This window comes from Phalangium opilio, unplaced genomic scaffold, assembly GCF_054372755.1.
Source record: "Phalangium opilio isolate 3A_F unplaced genomic scaffold, DU_Popi_V2 ptg000038l_1, whole genome shotgun sequence".
Taxonomy (NCBI): Eukaryota; Metazoa; Arthropoda; class Arachnida; order Opiliones; family Phalangiidae; genus Phalangium; species Phalangium opilio.
Window position 1 is genome coordinate 19,303 of NW_028324161.1, and position 15,808 is coordinate 35,110.

Below are 15,808 nucleotides of genomic sequence, written 5' to 3' on the forward strand. Positions count from 1 at the left end.
AAAGTCTTATCAAGAAAAACTGCCAGATCCATTACTTCAGTCAGTTAACTGAAAGTGTAGCTTGTTTTCATCTTGTAACTTAACTTAATCCTCCACGTGAAGATGACAATGACCGCTTTTATTTGTCTCCGCTATTATATTTAAAGTATGTGAAATGATTTTACCAAATAAACAGCAATGCAAACGGTACCCCCAAACAACTTAGAAATTATAGATGGCGCTTTTATCGTACCCGCCAAATTTTCAAAATGTTAATACGAGTACAATGCCGGTAGTATAGGACCTAATTGGGGACTCATACTTATGGGGACCTTACATAATAGACTTATGTCAGAGTGTATAATGTAACTTCGGATATGTATCGTCATTCGTTGAAATTTTTTCCACTCCGCCCTAAAACAAGTCTCACAAGTTAGGTTTTATCAATAAGACATTGTTTAAGATCCTACAATACATTCCCATTTCAATTTTGAAAGCTAGTGTATAACACTGTAAGAAGCTATAGTATTATTTGATCAGAGAAAAAAGAGGTAAGATGGTGTTGAAACGATGATGGGCGACCATGCGGCAATGAAAGTCTCCCATTGTACCTTGATCACACCACTATCCTTTGGTCGGCGATAGTAAAGTGCTGCCCTGTAGCACAATTGTATTTATAATAGAAAATAGCTCCTTTTTAGCCACATCGTATGATGTACATCATACGATGAGGCTCTTATAGTTTGACCTGCGCTGTTGTCATTTTCGTCGTCGTAGTAGTACGAGCCCAGCCCTTGGGTCGTCTTGTTTTAAGACGTTTTAGTAGGTACAGACTGTAACGTTATAAATATAGAGGTTTCTGCTCCATTTCCCTTTTCTCCAAGATTTAATGTATTTCTCTCAAATCTCTTGACACGCGTCCTACTCATTTACCATCCAGCTTTTTTTCAATTTGGAGCAGTCAATGAGCGTCTTGGTAAGTATGCGATGAAGGTTTCGATCGCAATTACCTGCCTAATAAACATTGTTAGTTACTATAACTGAAATCATAAGCATATCATACCACCCGTAAGCGTGAATCGGAGGGAATTTAGCCACAGGCATTGTCTAGGTTAAACTCGCGACACGAATCTTCCTGGTGGCACAAAAGAGAAACTTTTTTAAAATCCCGCAAGGGATGCTACCGGAAGCTTGGACACAAATACAAGGATTAATAAATATCTTATTCTTACTTATAATATGCTCTACCTACATTAATATTTGTTATCGTAACAAACATTTTAAACCGTGGATTTTGATGTTCGCGTCTTCGCTAATGATCGGCGTGGGGGGAGGCGTGCAGAGTTGATATTTATTTTAAATTTTTATTTATTCATCTATTTATTCGGATGGTAGAGTTCACCGAATTTTTATAACAGCACTTGGCGAATACAACACTTCCAAAGGCTTAGCGAGTAATTGAGGCATGCGGCAACCTACTCTTTTATCTTTGGTAATTATCCTCTTCATCCGAAACCATATGCACTGTTTAAACTTATCTCTATTAGTTTTTTTTTCTATTTTGAACAAAAATTCGAGATAATTTACGCTTTATAAACCTAAAGTAACAATTATACGATGATTGCCGCCGCCAGTTATTTAAAAAGCAGACTACTGCTTAGATTTCCGAGCTAAAAGGTAGTAGGAGGATACTGGGAAGGAGAGAATTGCTTCGGTTCCCCTCGAGGTGGCGTAGGACCTCAAATCTCTCAATTTTACAATGGTGATAACTCGTGGTCGTATTGTGAATTCACGCTTACGTGTGGTATGATATGCTTATGCTGAAATTAATATTTGGCGAGTTGAACGTTTTCAGAGCGTTAAGCTGCCCTGTATGACAATGTTACGGTCAAGAATGAATATCTTCTCAATTTCTATGAAGGGGTATATTTGAGACATTTTCCTCCGCAGTACTCAAAAGAGACGAGCTAATAATTTAAAATGCTTACGCTTGGTTTATCAGTTCTTTATCACGCGCGGGAAGAGTTCGATTAAGTGGTAGTGTAACAACAGACGAGCTGAGAGATTCTTGCCCAAGATAGAAGGTTTTTTGGTCTCCATCATCTTTCAGGTTTTCAAATGCCAAAGCAGCCACTCCTTTCATTAACATCTCACTAATGATGAACGCCTTCCTTCCTTCTAATATTTCATCAAAGATCGTGCCTTTCACCAGCAAGGTCGCAACTTCCACAAACCCATTGGTCTCAGTCAATCTTTTCACCAATTGTTGCATAACTTCATCACTTTCTGCCTGTAAATTATTAATTTAAGAACCTACTACAATTTAACATATGAATAATATGCTAATCCTTTGAAACGACTAAAATCATCATTGAATAACCTATTTCTGCTTCGTGGGGTTATGTAATGCGCTGATGTTCTTGGGTGGGTATGTGAGGATGTAAATTTATGGAGGTCGTGAACACGAAAACATGTGAAGAAACGGGGGTTCTGAAAAGATCCTCAGCCAATTTGAAACTCGTATAGGTAAAGAAAGAAATGGGTAGAAACGTAAGGTTCACTTTGCTAAATTCGGAACTTAATACACCGTATCTTCTCGAGTGCCAATTTCAGCAGAAAGTGATTAGTCGCGATAAGGTGGTTTTAGAAATTCCGTAGAAAATGGATTTAGTTTCTTGGCAAATAGAATTGTTTATTAGAACTCTCTATGAGTGTGTTGATTTTTGACGACTTAACGAAAATGGAAGAAAAATGTATGCTACACAGAAAAAAAAGTGTTTAGGTTTGCAACATCTGAACATGTTATAAAGTTAAACATTGGTGTGAGGTAATGTTTATCTCTTCAATGTTGATGTCTAATTACATCTCCGTTCTCTAAGGATCCTTAAAATGTGTTCCAAATAGAAACACTTCTTATTTTATCACGTTTAAGAGGTAAACACAGAATAATCTTAACACTAAGCTAAACATCAAGGCTTGCCAGGTATTTTTTAATGTAACATGTTTTTAATACGTTGGTATATGGTTTAAATTTTTTAAATCTTTATTTTATTAAGAATTATAATATTTTAGAAAAACAATGAAAACGTGGAGGTATATTTTACCACAAGGTGAATAATCTAACACCTTGTGGCTATATTCATAATGTAAGCCACAATGACTTTCATTTTATGTTGAGAAAAGGACTTCCTTTACTCAAATTTTGAGCAAAATTATATGTTTAAAGTGATGGTTCGACATGAAGAATAAATAAGCTTTCTTGGCTTTCATAATAGAACAACATTTCCAACAGGTCGGCTAGATTTGTTTAAATAGGTATACATTTCCATTGCGCAGAATTCCATTAGACCGAATCCCGCCAAAGTTTCTAATGAATTTAGCCCAACCGCGGGTTTGGTATTTACAATTCAAACGACGCTATTTGCCGAATTAAGCGACCCCAAAAGTGCTAGCGTTTTCAATACATTCGTACTGCCTTGGAAGCGCCACTATTTGACGACTGTGCAACAAGATGATAATAAAAAAGGACGTCGGTAATTTTTCAACACCGTGTGATACAAAAAGTGAAAATTGGACTTGGGTTAAGCCATAAGCATATCAAACTACCCGTAAGCGTGAATCGGCGGGAAATTAGCCACAGGCATTGTCTAGGTAAAACTCGCGACACAAGTCTTCCTGGTGGCACAAAAGGGAAATTTTATTCAAATCGGGCAAGGGATGCTACCGGAAGCTCGGGAATAAATACAAGGATTAATATATATCTTAAACTTACCAATTATAAGCTCTACCTCTATTAATACTTGTAATCATAACAAACATTGTCGTCTGCTAGTGCGGCTAAAACGTGGATTTTGAAGTTCGCGTAATTAAGGCATGCGGCAACTTACACTTTTCTCTTTTGTACTTATCCTACTCATAAGAAACCAGTTGTACTGTGTAAACTTATCACTAAGAGTTTTTCCCATTTTCTTTAAAAATTCGAGATAATTTGCTGTTCCTAATCTTAAACAAACAACTTAAGTCTTAAAAGCCCGTACTAAACCGATTACCGCTGCCATTTATTGCAGAAGCAAACGACTGCTTAGATTTCCGGGTTATAAGTTGGTAGGGGGAATCGGGAAGGAGAGAATTGCTTCGTTTTCCCTCTAGGTGGCGTAGAACCTCAAATTTCTTTCTGGCGCCCTTGTACAATAGCCCTTTTCGTAATTTTATGCACGCATGCGCTTGTCGTGCGTCGTAAATAAAATAGCAGACGACGCCATCGGCCTACGGAGAAATACTAGTTGGGACTTGGGATTGTGGATAACGGAGTAAATTTGAATCTAAACTATGTTAAACTAAAAATATTGGAACTTAAAGAAGTTTGTAAAAATATGGGAATTATATTTAAATCCTACTGGAGAAAACACATGCACACTGAAGCTTTAAAAAAAGAAAATATCGAAAATATTTCCCTTAATAACCAAGGCTTAGTGTCGGCTTCATAAATAATGTCGGTATCCAAGCAGGGCCGGGCAAAACCACGAGAGCAACCCCTCAAAAAAGAGCGCATTCCCCACGAGGGCCGCCGATTCCCGACCAGGATCCGATACCCACTAACGAAATGCATGTTACATAACCCCGTCTTTGTAGTTCCAACATTTTCGATTTATAACTCGTTCTACTTTTCACAACAATTCTGTGAAATTTAATTTCCACTATTTTACCATCCCTCTTTACTTTATACGACTGATTCTTGCATCCCACCCACTACCACGACACAATTGAACACAGCATCCAGGCATAGTGCAAAGGCTTAAGAATCATATGAAAAAAGAATTTTGGAACAATGCTACAAAATTGAACTAACTAAAAAACCACTGGCTTAAATGAATTTTATTACACATTTTTTCCAAATTTTTAAGAAAAAAAATCAAGAAAATGTATTGAAAATGATCAGATTTAATGGCAAAGTTGATGCCTCTAAAATAATGAGGAAATACGCGGAGGCTAAGACCGTAGTCTGCTATTTTATCCACGTTGTTACTAACACGCATGCGCCTCGCATTTTCCCCCACTTTTACCCTCCGACATGCGAAAAGGGCTATGGTGATTACCCGTGGTCTTATTGTGAATTCACAAGTTAGTTTGATATGCTTATGGTTAAGCATTTAGCACTTTCGTCCAATATAGCCTTTTTGTTCAAAATCAGGTTAGGTGAGTAATATTTTATAAATCATTTAACATTGTTACGCCTTTTCCAAAATATTGATGTTTATCTTCATTGACTTCTCAAATAATATGTCTTTTCCAAAAAGTTACTGTTCGGTTAGCTTTGGTTTGGTTAGGAGGACGTCTCGATCGCGGTTATACACATCATGAACGAAATAGTGAACAATCCAGGACATACCTTTAACAAATAACCCCGTCCACTATGTGTAACAAGCGGCTACTGTTGCCCCCTGTTGAGACAAATTCGCGCTAGCGGTACTACGTCATTTTAGGGACAGAATTTAAAGTCACGTGAGAGGGTTGCTAACGCCTTTATATGGCGGCATATATGAATTAGGGAATGGTGATGTGACCGTGTGAGCTTCACGTTGTTGGCGTCGTGTTTAAAGTTTCATAAAGATTGAGGTTTCTGCAAGCGTGAAGGAAAGTAAGTACTTGTTTAAAATACATTAAAATTTGAATTGAGCTTGTTTCTTAATAAATTATGTATTTAGCATTTTTTACATTTCTATCAGAATGTTTCGTCTAAACACTTATGATACTTTGGGAATTTCACCTCCTGTTATTATTTTATCTGGTACTAAAGGTTTCCCCCTATATTATCGTAATTAATACATTATACTAATTAATACATGCTTAATCTCCGCAGACTCTGACTGTGATAATAATCAAAATACTCGTAACGATTCTTTCGATGACTTTTTAGAATCTTGTGATAAAATTTTTGATAACAGTGATTTTGAAACTGATAAAGATGAACCTTTAGCGAGCACTTCGAAAGTTAAATGGTACCTATAATTAACATCGAATTGTTTAAGATTTCGTGATACTAATACTTTCACCTTCTTTAGTGAAAATACACCACCAAAGCCAAAGATGAAAAAGAGGAGATGGAAATCACCGATGAAAAAACCTCTTCAAACGGAAACTATGAAGCCACTGCCAGTTAAACTTGAGGCTATAATCCCAACCCTAGACCCATCAGCGAAGAAAGAAAGGCAGAAACCAAAAGGAAAAATAGTTGATCTAGTCAGATATGATGTGATGTTTTTAAATGTCTTCAAATTTGCTTGCGGAGCTATCGAAATAGCCTTAGAAGAAATGGATCTGAAACCTGAGGAAGCAGCATTTCTAGTATGGGGAATTCAATTACGTAACCCAGATACTATGCATGCATTTAAAATAGAATTGCAAGAATTATTTACCAAAACGCCAATGGATAAATTTCTCACAAAGTCAGAGAATATCAAACGCTCTACCAACTTTATGGAAGCAATATTGGCTACAACAACTAATATAAATGTAGGTCAAACAATTAAAATATGTTGCAGAATAATCTAAACTCATTTTAAACTTCAAAAGGAACCTAAAGTCACAACGTTCGATAAGAAAATAGCTGTATAGTTTATGCTAGGTGAAATATTGACAAGGAGTTTAAGGTACGACGATCCAAGCGAACTTTTCAGTCCAGGCGAAGCACCGGTGAAAAGTAAGGGAAATGACGGAGCGCTATACTACGTAATAGGAGCTACTTTAAGAAGTCTACAATCAACAAGAGAAGGACGTCGACTGTATAATGAGTTCACATGTGAAAAAACCGACCCAGATTGTGTAGAATTAACGACTCGCAAGTGGACTGAACTTCAAGATCGAGGTGGTCTTATTTATGCTACGGATAAAACGTTCAAAACGTTCAGCAGGATTCATTCAATTGTTTCAGAAGTCTTCTGTAAAACACATAAGCAACAGTTTGATAGGAAATCCAAAGTTAAAAGTTTACTAACAAACAATGAGGACGTTAAACACTTTTGGATTGAAGCCTTAGATAAATGCAATGTAGATTACGCAATGGGGGAGAAAATTTTTAACATTATGATTAATAAATTCATCAACATCGAGGGAAATGGCCATGTAAGAAGCGAAAAAGATGACATGAAAGAAGCTCAAAGGAAGAAAAACCAGAAAGCAAGGGCTAAGAAAGCTTTAAGAAAAGACCTCCAAGATATTAGCAATCAGGGAACCGCGAACAAATAATCTAGTCAAACATGCGTCTTTTTTTAAAAGAACCAATAATTCATTATAACACTTATTGTTACAAATAAACGAATTTAAGAATTATTATTGTTGGTACAATTCTTGCCCTTTATTGTAAGTTTCATTTTCCCTCGTTTTATAGCTCGAAGCTTGGGATTGTTGTCGCACACCTGCTGGTATGTTGGATGTTGTCCGGAGCCATTTGCCTGTCGTTGACGACTAAATTCATTTTCTAATGGATCTTGATTAACATTTGCCGTCAATACAAACATCGCGCCTTTGGAAAGCAAGAACTCTATCATTTCTACAATAGCCATGGCTGCAAATATAAATTAATTCGAATCAATATTTTTAATTCAAGATAAATATTTAATACCCGACATATATTGGTTAATTTTAATAACACTGACATTCATTTGGAAGGCTTTAAATGAAAGACTTAAAATTAACCATTAAATATTTTTTTTTCGTTGACAAAAATAATTCTTATTGAATTGTATTGCATGGTCGTAACAAACTACGTACTTGTTTGTTTCAATCCTGATAAAGTCTCTTGGCTTAAAAGCATTTTTTTCCTTTCCTCAGGGGTGTATGGCTTTCCATTAATTTTCCGTCTATTTTGAACATCATTTTCCCAATCGCTAAGATATTGCAGGAAGTCATTTCGGAGCCACTGTAATATTAAATATTGTAGATGAGTGCTAACTTAAAAAAACAATGGAAGCATCTCTAAAATATCACCTTTAGCCTTTTATCGTTTAAGGTTTTGTACGGGTTCACCCATGGGTTACGAGTGTGATAACCTTCTTGGAAATTCCTCGTGTTCATACAGTCAAACCACCGGTTAAATGTTCTTAGAAATTTTATGGTTTCCGACTTCTCCTCGCCAAATTCTTCACAGATTGCATTCGCAACTGATTCACTTAATACTTGAGTTGCCAGTTTAACTTTCATTTTCTGTTGAGCTTGGGGGTATACGTGATCGTCAGTAAGGCGGAAAGCCTTTTTTAAAGTTGACCTAGAACGCTCTCTTTCAAACAAATCTATAATGGTGTTCCAAACCATATACTGTCCGTTTTTGAACATTAATCTGAATTTACACCCATCTCCGCTGTTTAAGAGGCAATTCCGAATCGTTTTAATTAAATGTGGTGGGTCAAATACGAAATAAATAAATCGATCTTCATCCGAAGCATGTTCGTTTTTACACCTGTAGCATCCATCTTCATGGCCATGGTGTTTTGTGAAGACTTTCCTGTTTGTTGACGCACCGTCTCCAATTACAGCAATGATTTTAAATCCTTTTAATTCTAAGAGCGTAATTGCTCGCCAAACTATAAAGTGAAGCTCATCACCACTGATAGTGTCTGTTGGAAAATGAGCTATTGGCGCTTTAAGTCTCGTGGTAGCACCTCTTACCATAAGAACCAAAGCATGTGTTGCTATGGGCTTTTCCTTTTTGTCAAAGAGCTCAGGATTGATTGCAGCTATTTTGTCATAAGGATCCTTGATTTTCGTATACCCAATAAGATCTCCAGTTCTTTTACTATATATAAGATCTTCTTTAATCTTCATTTCATCTAATAGCAGGTAGAAGTATTTTTGATTTTCTTCAAGTGTATTCAGCTTTAGGTCATGAGCTAGCTGTATGAACATTCCTGGTTGAAAATTAGGTTTGCGACCCACATCTGGTGTGTGTCTTAATAATGTTTGATAACTAGGCAAATGTAAAATTCCTGAATTTTCAAGTGATTTATATAACTTGGGAGCCTGATGATACATAAAGAGACACCAATGAATCACTAATGGATGCCACCTACGACACTTTTTACTTTTTAATTGGCTCATCTTTAATTGTGTGGCCAAGAAATGCTTTGGAAAGTCAAGGTTGGCTAGTTCTTCGTCAGATTTGACATTTATGTTTTTAGTCAGAATATCTGTAAGCCAGTCTTCCGCTTTGGCACCACTTGTCTCACCAGTTTTCATAATCAATTTGCTAATTGTTTTTTCCCTTCTACTTAATTTCTTCTTCAAGGTTATTCCATCAGATTTGCTCTTCTTTAATTGGACAATAAGTTCTGAATTACTCATATTTTTAAATGAAGACATTCTTTTCTGTTTTCTGTCTGAAAATTTCAACACGAAATGAATTTCTTAATTTCACGCAATTGCCACACCTTTTCATTTGCGATAAAAGGCAACAGGAAGTGTGACGGATGGAATCACTAATCCAACACCTAGCACCATTCGGAACAGTCTTTTTTTCAAACATCTTGCAGTAAACGTTCTCACGAGTTCCAGAACAAATTTTAAGCGAATTAAGTTTCTTCAAGAACTTTGCTAAATCTTCATGGCACAATATTTTTGAAGGGAACTCTGGGATAAGAGGGTGCTTTGTTATTGACCTGTTCATTATTCTCAGTGAAACGTAAAATTCGGTACAAATTGCTATTAAAATAACAACACCCCCAGTCTCATAGTTAATCTTTAACATTTTCATGTCATCTTCAAAATTTATCGCCCAATCCTTAGGAAAATCATAGGATGAGAATTTATCTTCGACCAGTGCTTTTTTAAATGTTAAAACTGTTTCAGCATGAGACACTAACTCAACGGCATTTGCTCCAACAACGAATGGGATATGCTGATGGCTACACTCGTTTAGTACATCAATGGAACGATAATCATCAAATACTGACAAATGCTGATCATTTGATTGTTGATCAGAAAAGGTGGTTTTCCCATAATCATGATCAAGGAGATTTTGTAGTATTGGTTTTGGAACAGTTTCCGTAGATTTTTTATTATATATCTTCACAGGGGCTTGTTCATATGTAACTGCATTTTCAATAATATCATTATTTTGGGGCATATGTACATCCACCGCGTTTACAAGTGACGCTGATATAACGGCGACGTCCTCGTTGGCAGAATTGAGATTTTCTACCGCTGACATTAGTATTGGTATTCGTTGGGTTGTTTTGGATACTTCAGGAAAATGATCTACCTTTGTTTCTTGTTCCTTTAGAATTGACACTGGGGTTTGATTATCTTCACAACTAAAAAAAGGGTGTGTGAATGTGTGATACGTAACAAATTTGGCTATAAATAAAAACACATACCTGGGGGTTTTGGATATTTAAGCCATAATTGGCCTTTAAAAAATTCATCGTTCAAGTGTTTTGAGCACAAAAACGTATCATAATTGACGTTATCAGGGTGACCACAACAAAGCCTTCAAAAAAATATAGGAAAATAGGAAATTTACAATTGATTTATAGGAAGTTATAGGAGATTTTTCATTAAAATAATAGGAAAATATAGGAGATGTTTCATTAAAAAAATAGAAAAATATAGGATATTTGCCATTTTCATGATTTTCAACACAAACTAAAACAGTATTAATCAACTTAATTTAAAAATATTAAATACAATTCGTTAGCCAGATACCTCGTGGAAATGACGGAATACTAAACTCAGGGCCCGATTAAGCAATTTTGCACCCGGGCGCCAAGATAATGTGCGCCCCCTTAAGTTGGAAAAAAAAGAACAGCAAATGTTGCTAAGGGGGAATAGTTTAACTCAATGCGACGGCAACAAGTCTTGCGCCCAGGGGCCATTACCCACTCGCCCCCTTTAATCCGTCCCTGACTATAACATATTCAAAGAGCATCTCCCTATCTCTGGAACAACCAGAGTTACGAGCCTCCAAAGTAGTGTAATGCTATTCTTATGGAGAGGGGTATGTTTGTGAATATTTTCCTCATTTACTTCACCCCTGTTTTCTCGATCCCCAAGTTTTTAGTATGGTTAGATGGTGGGGGACAAATAGGACTATTACATAATCAAAGGGCATCTCCGTATCTCTAGTAGAACCAGAGTTATGAGCCTCCAAAGTTGGCTGTAATGCTATTCCTATGCAAGGTGTGTTTATGAACATTTTTCTTAATTACTCAGCCCCTTTTTACTCGATCCCCAAGTTTTTAGTATGGTTGGATGGAGAACTCAATGCGCCCCCAACAAGCCTTGTTCCCCGGGGCCAGTGTCCCCTCGGTCTCCCCTTTAATCCGTCCCTGGCTAAACTAAAAACACGATCTGAAGCAGACAACAAGTTTTCCGTTTCCCATAACATTTTCATGGAGTAATTTTATCGGCGTGAGAATTATGTTTCCTTAAAAGTGCCTTACATTGCATCTAAGTCTCCTAAATTATAGCTCCATGGTCGCAGGCTGGCAGCAAGTTTTTATAATACAAGCTAAACGTTAGCTTATGTTACTAATCCTTGGTTTCAGAAATGCAAAACTGCATTCATGTGTGTCACACTTTATATTTTTGAGTGCCATCTACTAAAACCAACAGTGAGAGCGCGCAAAGTTTCAAAAAATTTCGAAAAATAGGAAAATATAGGAAAATTGTCTAAATTATAGGAACTAATAGGAAGGTATCGAAAAAATAGGAAAAATTATAAAATATAGGAATTGTGGTCACCCTGCGTTATTAACATTAAAGCCAGGTTTAAACTGTGATAGCCACTTAACCCATTGAATGCAGTACTCAGATTTCTGTTTAAGCTTTGGAAATGCAACAAATTCCACTCCTTGCATGTGCGGTTTATGTGAATACCGGCTATCACTGTTACAGTTCGGAAATACACAGTGCTTATTCTTACCCATTTTACTTTAATAACTACCAAATTAAAATAATTTGACGAAAAGCGAACCAGAGATAACGTTTTACACCATTACCCTTTATAAGTTCAAATATTCTACTTTATTTGTTCTCCCGCAGATGGCGTTAGCAAAACCGGAAATAACCGCTCCAATTTGTCCCCAATTTTTTTCTCTCTCTCAGAATTCCATCCCCTCCTACTATTTTTCCACCCCCTTCTTGTTACAACTAGTGGATGTCTCGCTTTGTGCGTGTAAAGGTACGGCTGTTAAGTCCTGGATTGTTCACTATTTCGTTCATGTACACATCAAGTACAGTAAAACGGCAGGCTTAAAGTATTTTCATAATGAATGTAACCAGGAGCAGATGACAAAGGAGTCTCGGACGCTAGCTTCCATAATGTAGAGGGCAATGGGATCCGCGAACGTCACGGTTATAAACCAAAATCATTACGCCAGTGCCACCTCTCGTAGGAAATTTGAGCTTTATTTTCCAACCAATAGCGTGGCTGCAAAGTCTCGAAAGGAGATCTGGGAAATCGCGTCTGGAGCCTCTCTTTAAAAATACGTATCGTCTGCTTATAATTAGCCTAGGCTTAACGAGTATTAGAGTTTAAAAATGAATTTCAACGGCTTTTTAATCTTTTTCTAAACTAAAATTGATAATGAAAAGCCCAGCGAGTAACGTATGTACACTATTAAAAAACTAAAATGTGTTTCAGTGCCAATTTTTTCTAAATTTCTTCTTGAATTAAATGAGAGCTACAAGAGGTTGGGAAAAGAAATCACTCACGACCTTTTAAAACCCAAAAAAGTAAGAGACAGTGATTTCGTTTCCAACCTCTTGTAGCAGTCAATTAATTCAAAAGATATACGGAATAATTTGGTCCTAAAACCTTGCTTTTATCTTTTGAAAACCGGAGTCCAGTCATTCCAGTGGGCACAAATTGTTAATTAAGCCTTGGCTTACTTGGGTTTCTCTGCTGGTTTGGACTTAATTTGACTATTTAGTAGGTTTAAAGTCTCAAAATGTAGTCTTATCTTTTATCTTAATACCAACGGTTACAGCTGTTTGAATAAAGTAATTATATTGTGTTTATTTATGTCGCGATCGAACCTCAGTAGCCACCGTTAGTCCGTTCTTACAAAAACAATTCCCAGCAGACTTTTTTTGGGGCCAGATATCATATAATCCACCAAAAGCATCGTCTGCTATAATGTCTAATAGCGCCTCTATGGCAAACGATAACGCTACAGCTGTGACGTACGCGGGTCCCATTGCCCTCTATATTGTGGAAGCTAGCGTCCGAGACTCGTTTGTCATCTGCTCTTGATATAACATAAAATATAAATAAATATTAGCAAAAGTGGATGAGAGGAAAAGTATGAAAATGGCCAAAAGTCGCGAGTCATCAGAGTTTCGCCGTAGTTGACCGTTTTATTGGCGTAGCTATACTGGGCCTGTTCACTCCCATAAAATAGGTGTTGTGTAAGTTGTGTTAATTCGTGGTTACGCGGTTACCGTCGTCTGCTATTGTGTATGCTAGAACTTCCTCGATTTGTGTTTGTAGTCAGGACAGAGGTCAGAGTAGCTGGTAATGTTATAAAATATATTTGAAGGTATTAGTAAGGTTATCGAAGCCATAGAAGAGCGCATAACACTAGATACGTTTAAAACAACGGCCAGTAGCTAGCTACAGATCTTTTCCGTCAGTGGTCGACACTGATATGACGTTGCACATGTCACGCTTTTATAGCAACTGCCAATCTCAAACTACAGATATTTTCCACTACAAAGTGACATCGTTTTTAAGTCGCACGCGATGTCAGGGTTCATACAAACCTGGAAAACCGGGAAAACCTGGAAAAATCAGGGAAAAAAATAGTTGACAAAAACCTCAGGGAAATTTCGAATTTTTAGTAAAATTCAGGGAAATTTGCGTCAAACAGGGGCCGAGTAATTCAGCAAAATGTTCGTGAACATCCCCTCCATAGGATTAACATTACACTATACTTTGGAGGCTCATAATTCTGGTTCTACTAGATACAGGGATGTTCTTTGATTATGTAATAGTCATATTTGCCCTCCCCCTCCTTCGTTAACATTTGCTCCATAGGATACTCCATATAAGGGAAAAACCTGGAAAATTCAGGGAAGTATATGGGGAAAAAGTGACCGAAAAACCTGGAAATCTCAGGGAAATTTGTTTTCCAAAAGTTGTATGAACCCTGGATGTGCTTTATTAAACGAGCGCCAGTCGCGAGTTCCAGATATCTCCCGCCAGAAGGCGACACCGTTATGACGTCGCACGTAGCACGCTTTCATAGAAATCAAAAGACGCGAGTTACAAACCTTTATTTTCCCATGAACCTTCTATATAATGGACCAGAATCTTAATGGCGGAGCCCATGTTAAAGTTTTCTTGGCAAAGTGTCCCAAAATAATAAAGAAAAAAAAGCTAGCAGATGACAAGGTCTTGGAGAAGGACGGTACAATGTAAACAAGTAAAATGGCCGCTTGGTCTAATTTCGCTAAGCCTTGGGACTAATGTTAATTTTTTTTGCATCTATTTAAAGTTAAAGTTTAATAAATTAATTAAAAATAGGAAAAATAAAGATTTGCACGTTTGGCAATTGTGAAAGTGATTCGAGGAAATTGAAATGGAAATACCCTTCCCAAAAACCGTCACGTTTGTTTAAGTTGTACCGGGGTGCGCGTACCCTGCGAAATTGGCGAGCAACTGCGCACAGACGTTGTAAGCGGGAAAAAAACCTCCCAGTTTCTGGTTCATTCTAGACTGAAGGTTCATGATTTTCCCCACAAGAAGGCGACACTGGTTTGATGTCGCGCATGGTGCACCCTATTGACAAGCAACATAACTTTTACCCCAGAAGGCGACACTGTTATGACGTTCTGTTCCTCTTTTCACGCTCTTGTTGCAACCGCCTGTCGCTTGCTACAGATATTTTCCATCAGAAGGCGACACTGTTTTGACATCGCACGCGGTAAATTCTAATAATATGAGCAAGCTTCACATCTTTTCCACCAGAAGGCGACACTGATATGGCATCGCGCACGGCGCGCCCTAGTAGTTTAAGCATGGGCGAACCAATACTGAAGGACGGATGGCAGAGGGAGAAAGTTGAAAAATACTTGTTAATTCGCCTTCTAGCGGCAGATAGTAGCAAACCGGATAGTGGGGGGGGGGGCTTATGGGGGAATCAACGTTCTAAAGAGGGAAGCATCAAACGTATTATTTTGTCTAGATGGCGCTACCTTTTTCGGAGATTTGACTCGGTGTTTTTCATAACCACCCCCCCTCGTCCATTTTGGGGCTGAAAAGGGGGAAGTAAGCTTAACATTGGTTGTTTAGTCGCTTAGTATGGGGCTCTATGGGCTGCCATCGGTCCTTCAGTATTGCTTCGTCCATGGTTTATGGGCCCAAGTTTCAGAAGTTTTGGTCTTCGTTTTGTAAATTGGTTTTTCCCTTCAGAACTTACATTGTTTAGTAATTGTATCATAAGTTTATAAGATATGTTCCATAAGTATGACACTACCTATACTTGGTAATGCTAGAGACTTACTGAGAGCTAGTTAGAGAACGATCCCAAAATTGACTACACTCTGTTAGTTTTCAGGTCCATCTTCCTATTTAGTCTGTACTAAGCCTTTGACTGCGCCTAACCAGGCGTCACTTCACGAGAATCTATGACCTACGTCACTTCATGACAAGCTCTCAGTAACCAGTGACAAACTTGTGGAACATATCTTATAAACTTTTCAAACATCTTACAGACTCTGGAAAGTGAAAACTCTGAACTTCGATCACAAAAAAGTCAACTACACGAGAAACTAATTGAAGCGGTCGATCAAATGGAAAAAACGACCGACGAGTACATAAAACTGAAAGTTAGTT

General features: G+C 37.4%; 1 protein-coding gene across 1 annotated transcript in view; it reads left to right on the top strand.

Annotated features, from left to right (window-relative positions):
• The first annotated feature begins 14,272 nt into the window (after window positions 1–14,272).
• The window catches only part of LOC149681513 (centrosomal protein of 290 kDa-like), a 36,177-nt gene continuing 34,641 nt past the window's right edge, over window positions 14,273–15,808 (top strand). Inside the window, exons 1-3 of the mRNA XM_089834183.1 lie at window positions 14,273–14,388; window positions 14,593–14,695; window positions 15,688–15,801. Coding sequence (XP_089690309.1) covers window positions 14,273–14,388; window positions 14,593–14,695; window positions 15,688–15,801 — 333 coding nt within the window. The remainder of the gene's footprint in view (window positions 14,389–14,592; window positions 14,696–15,687; window positions 15,802–15,808) is intronic.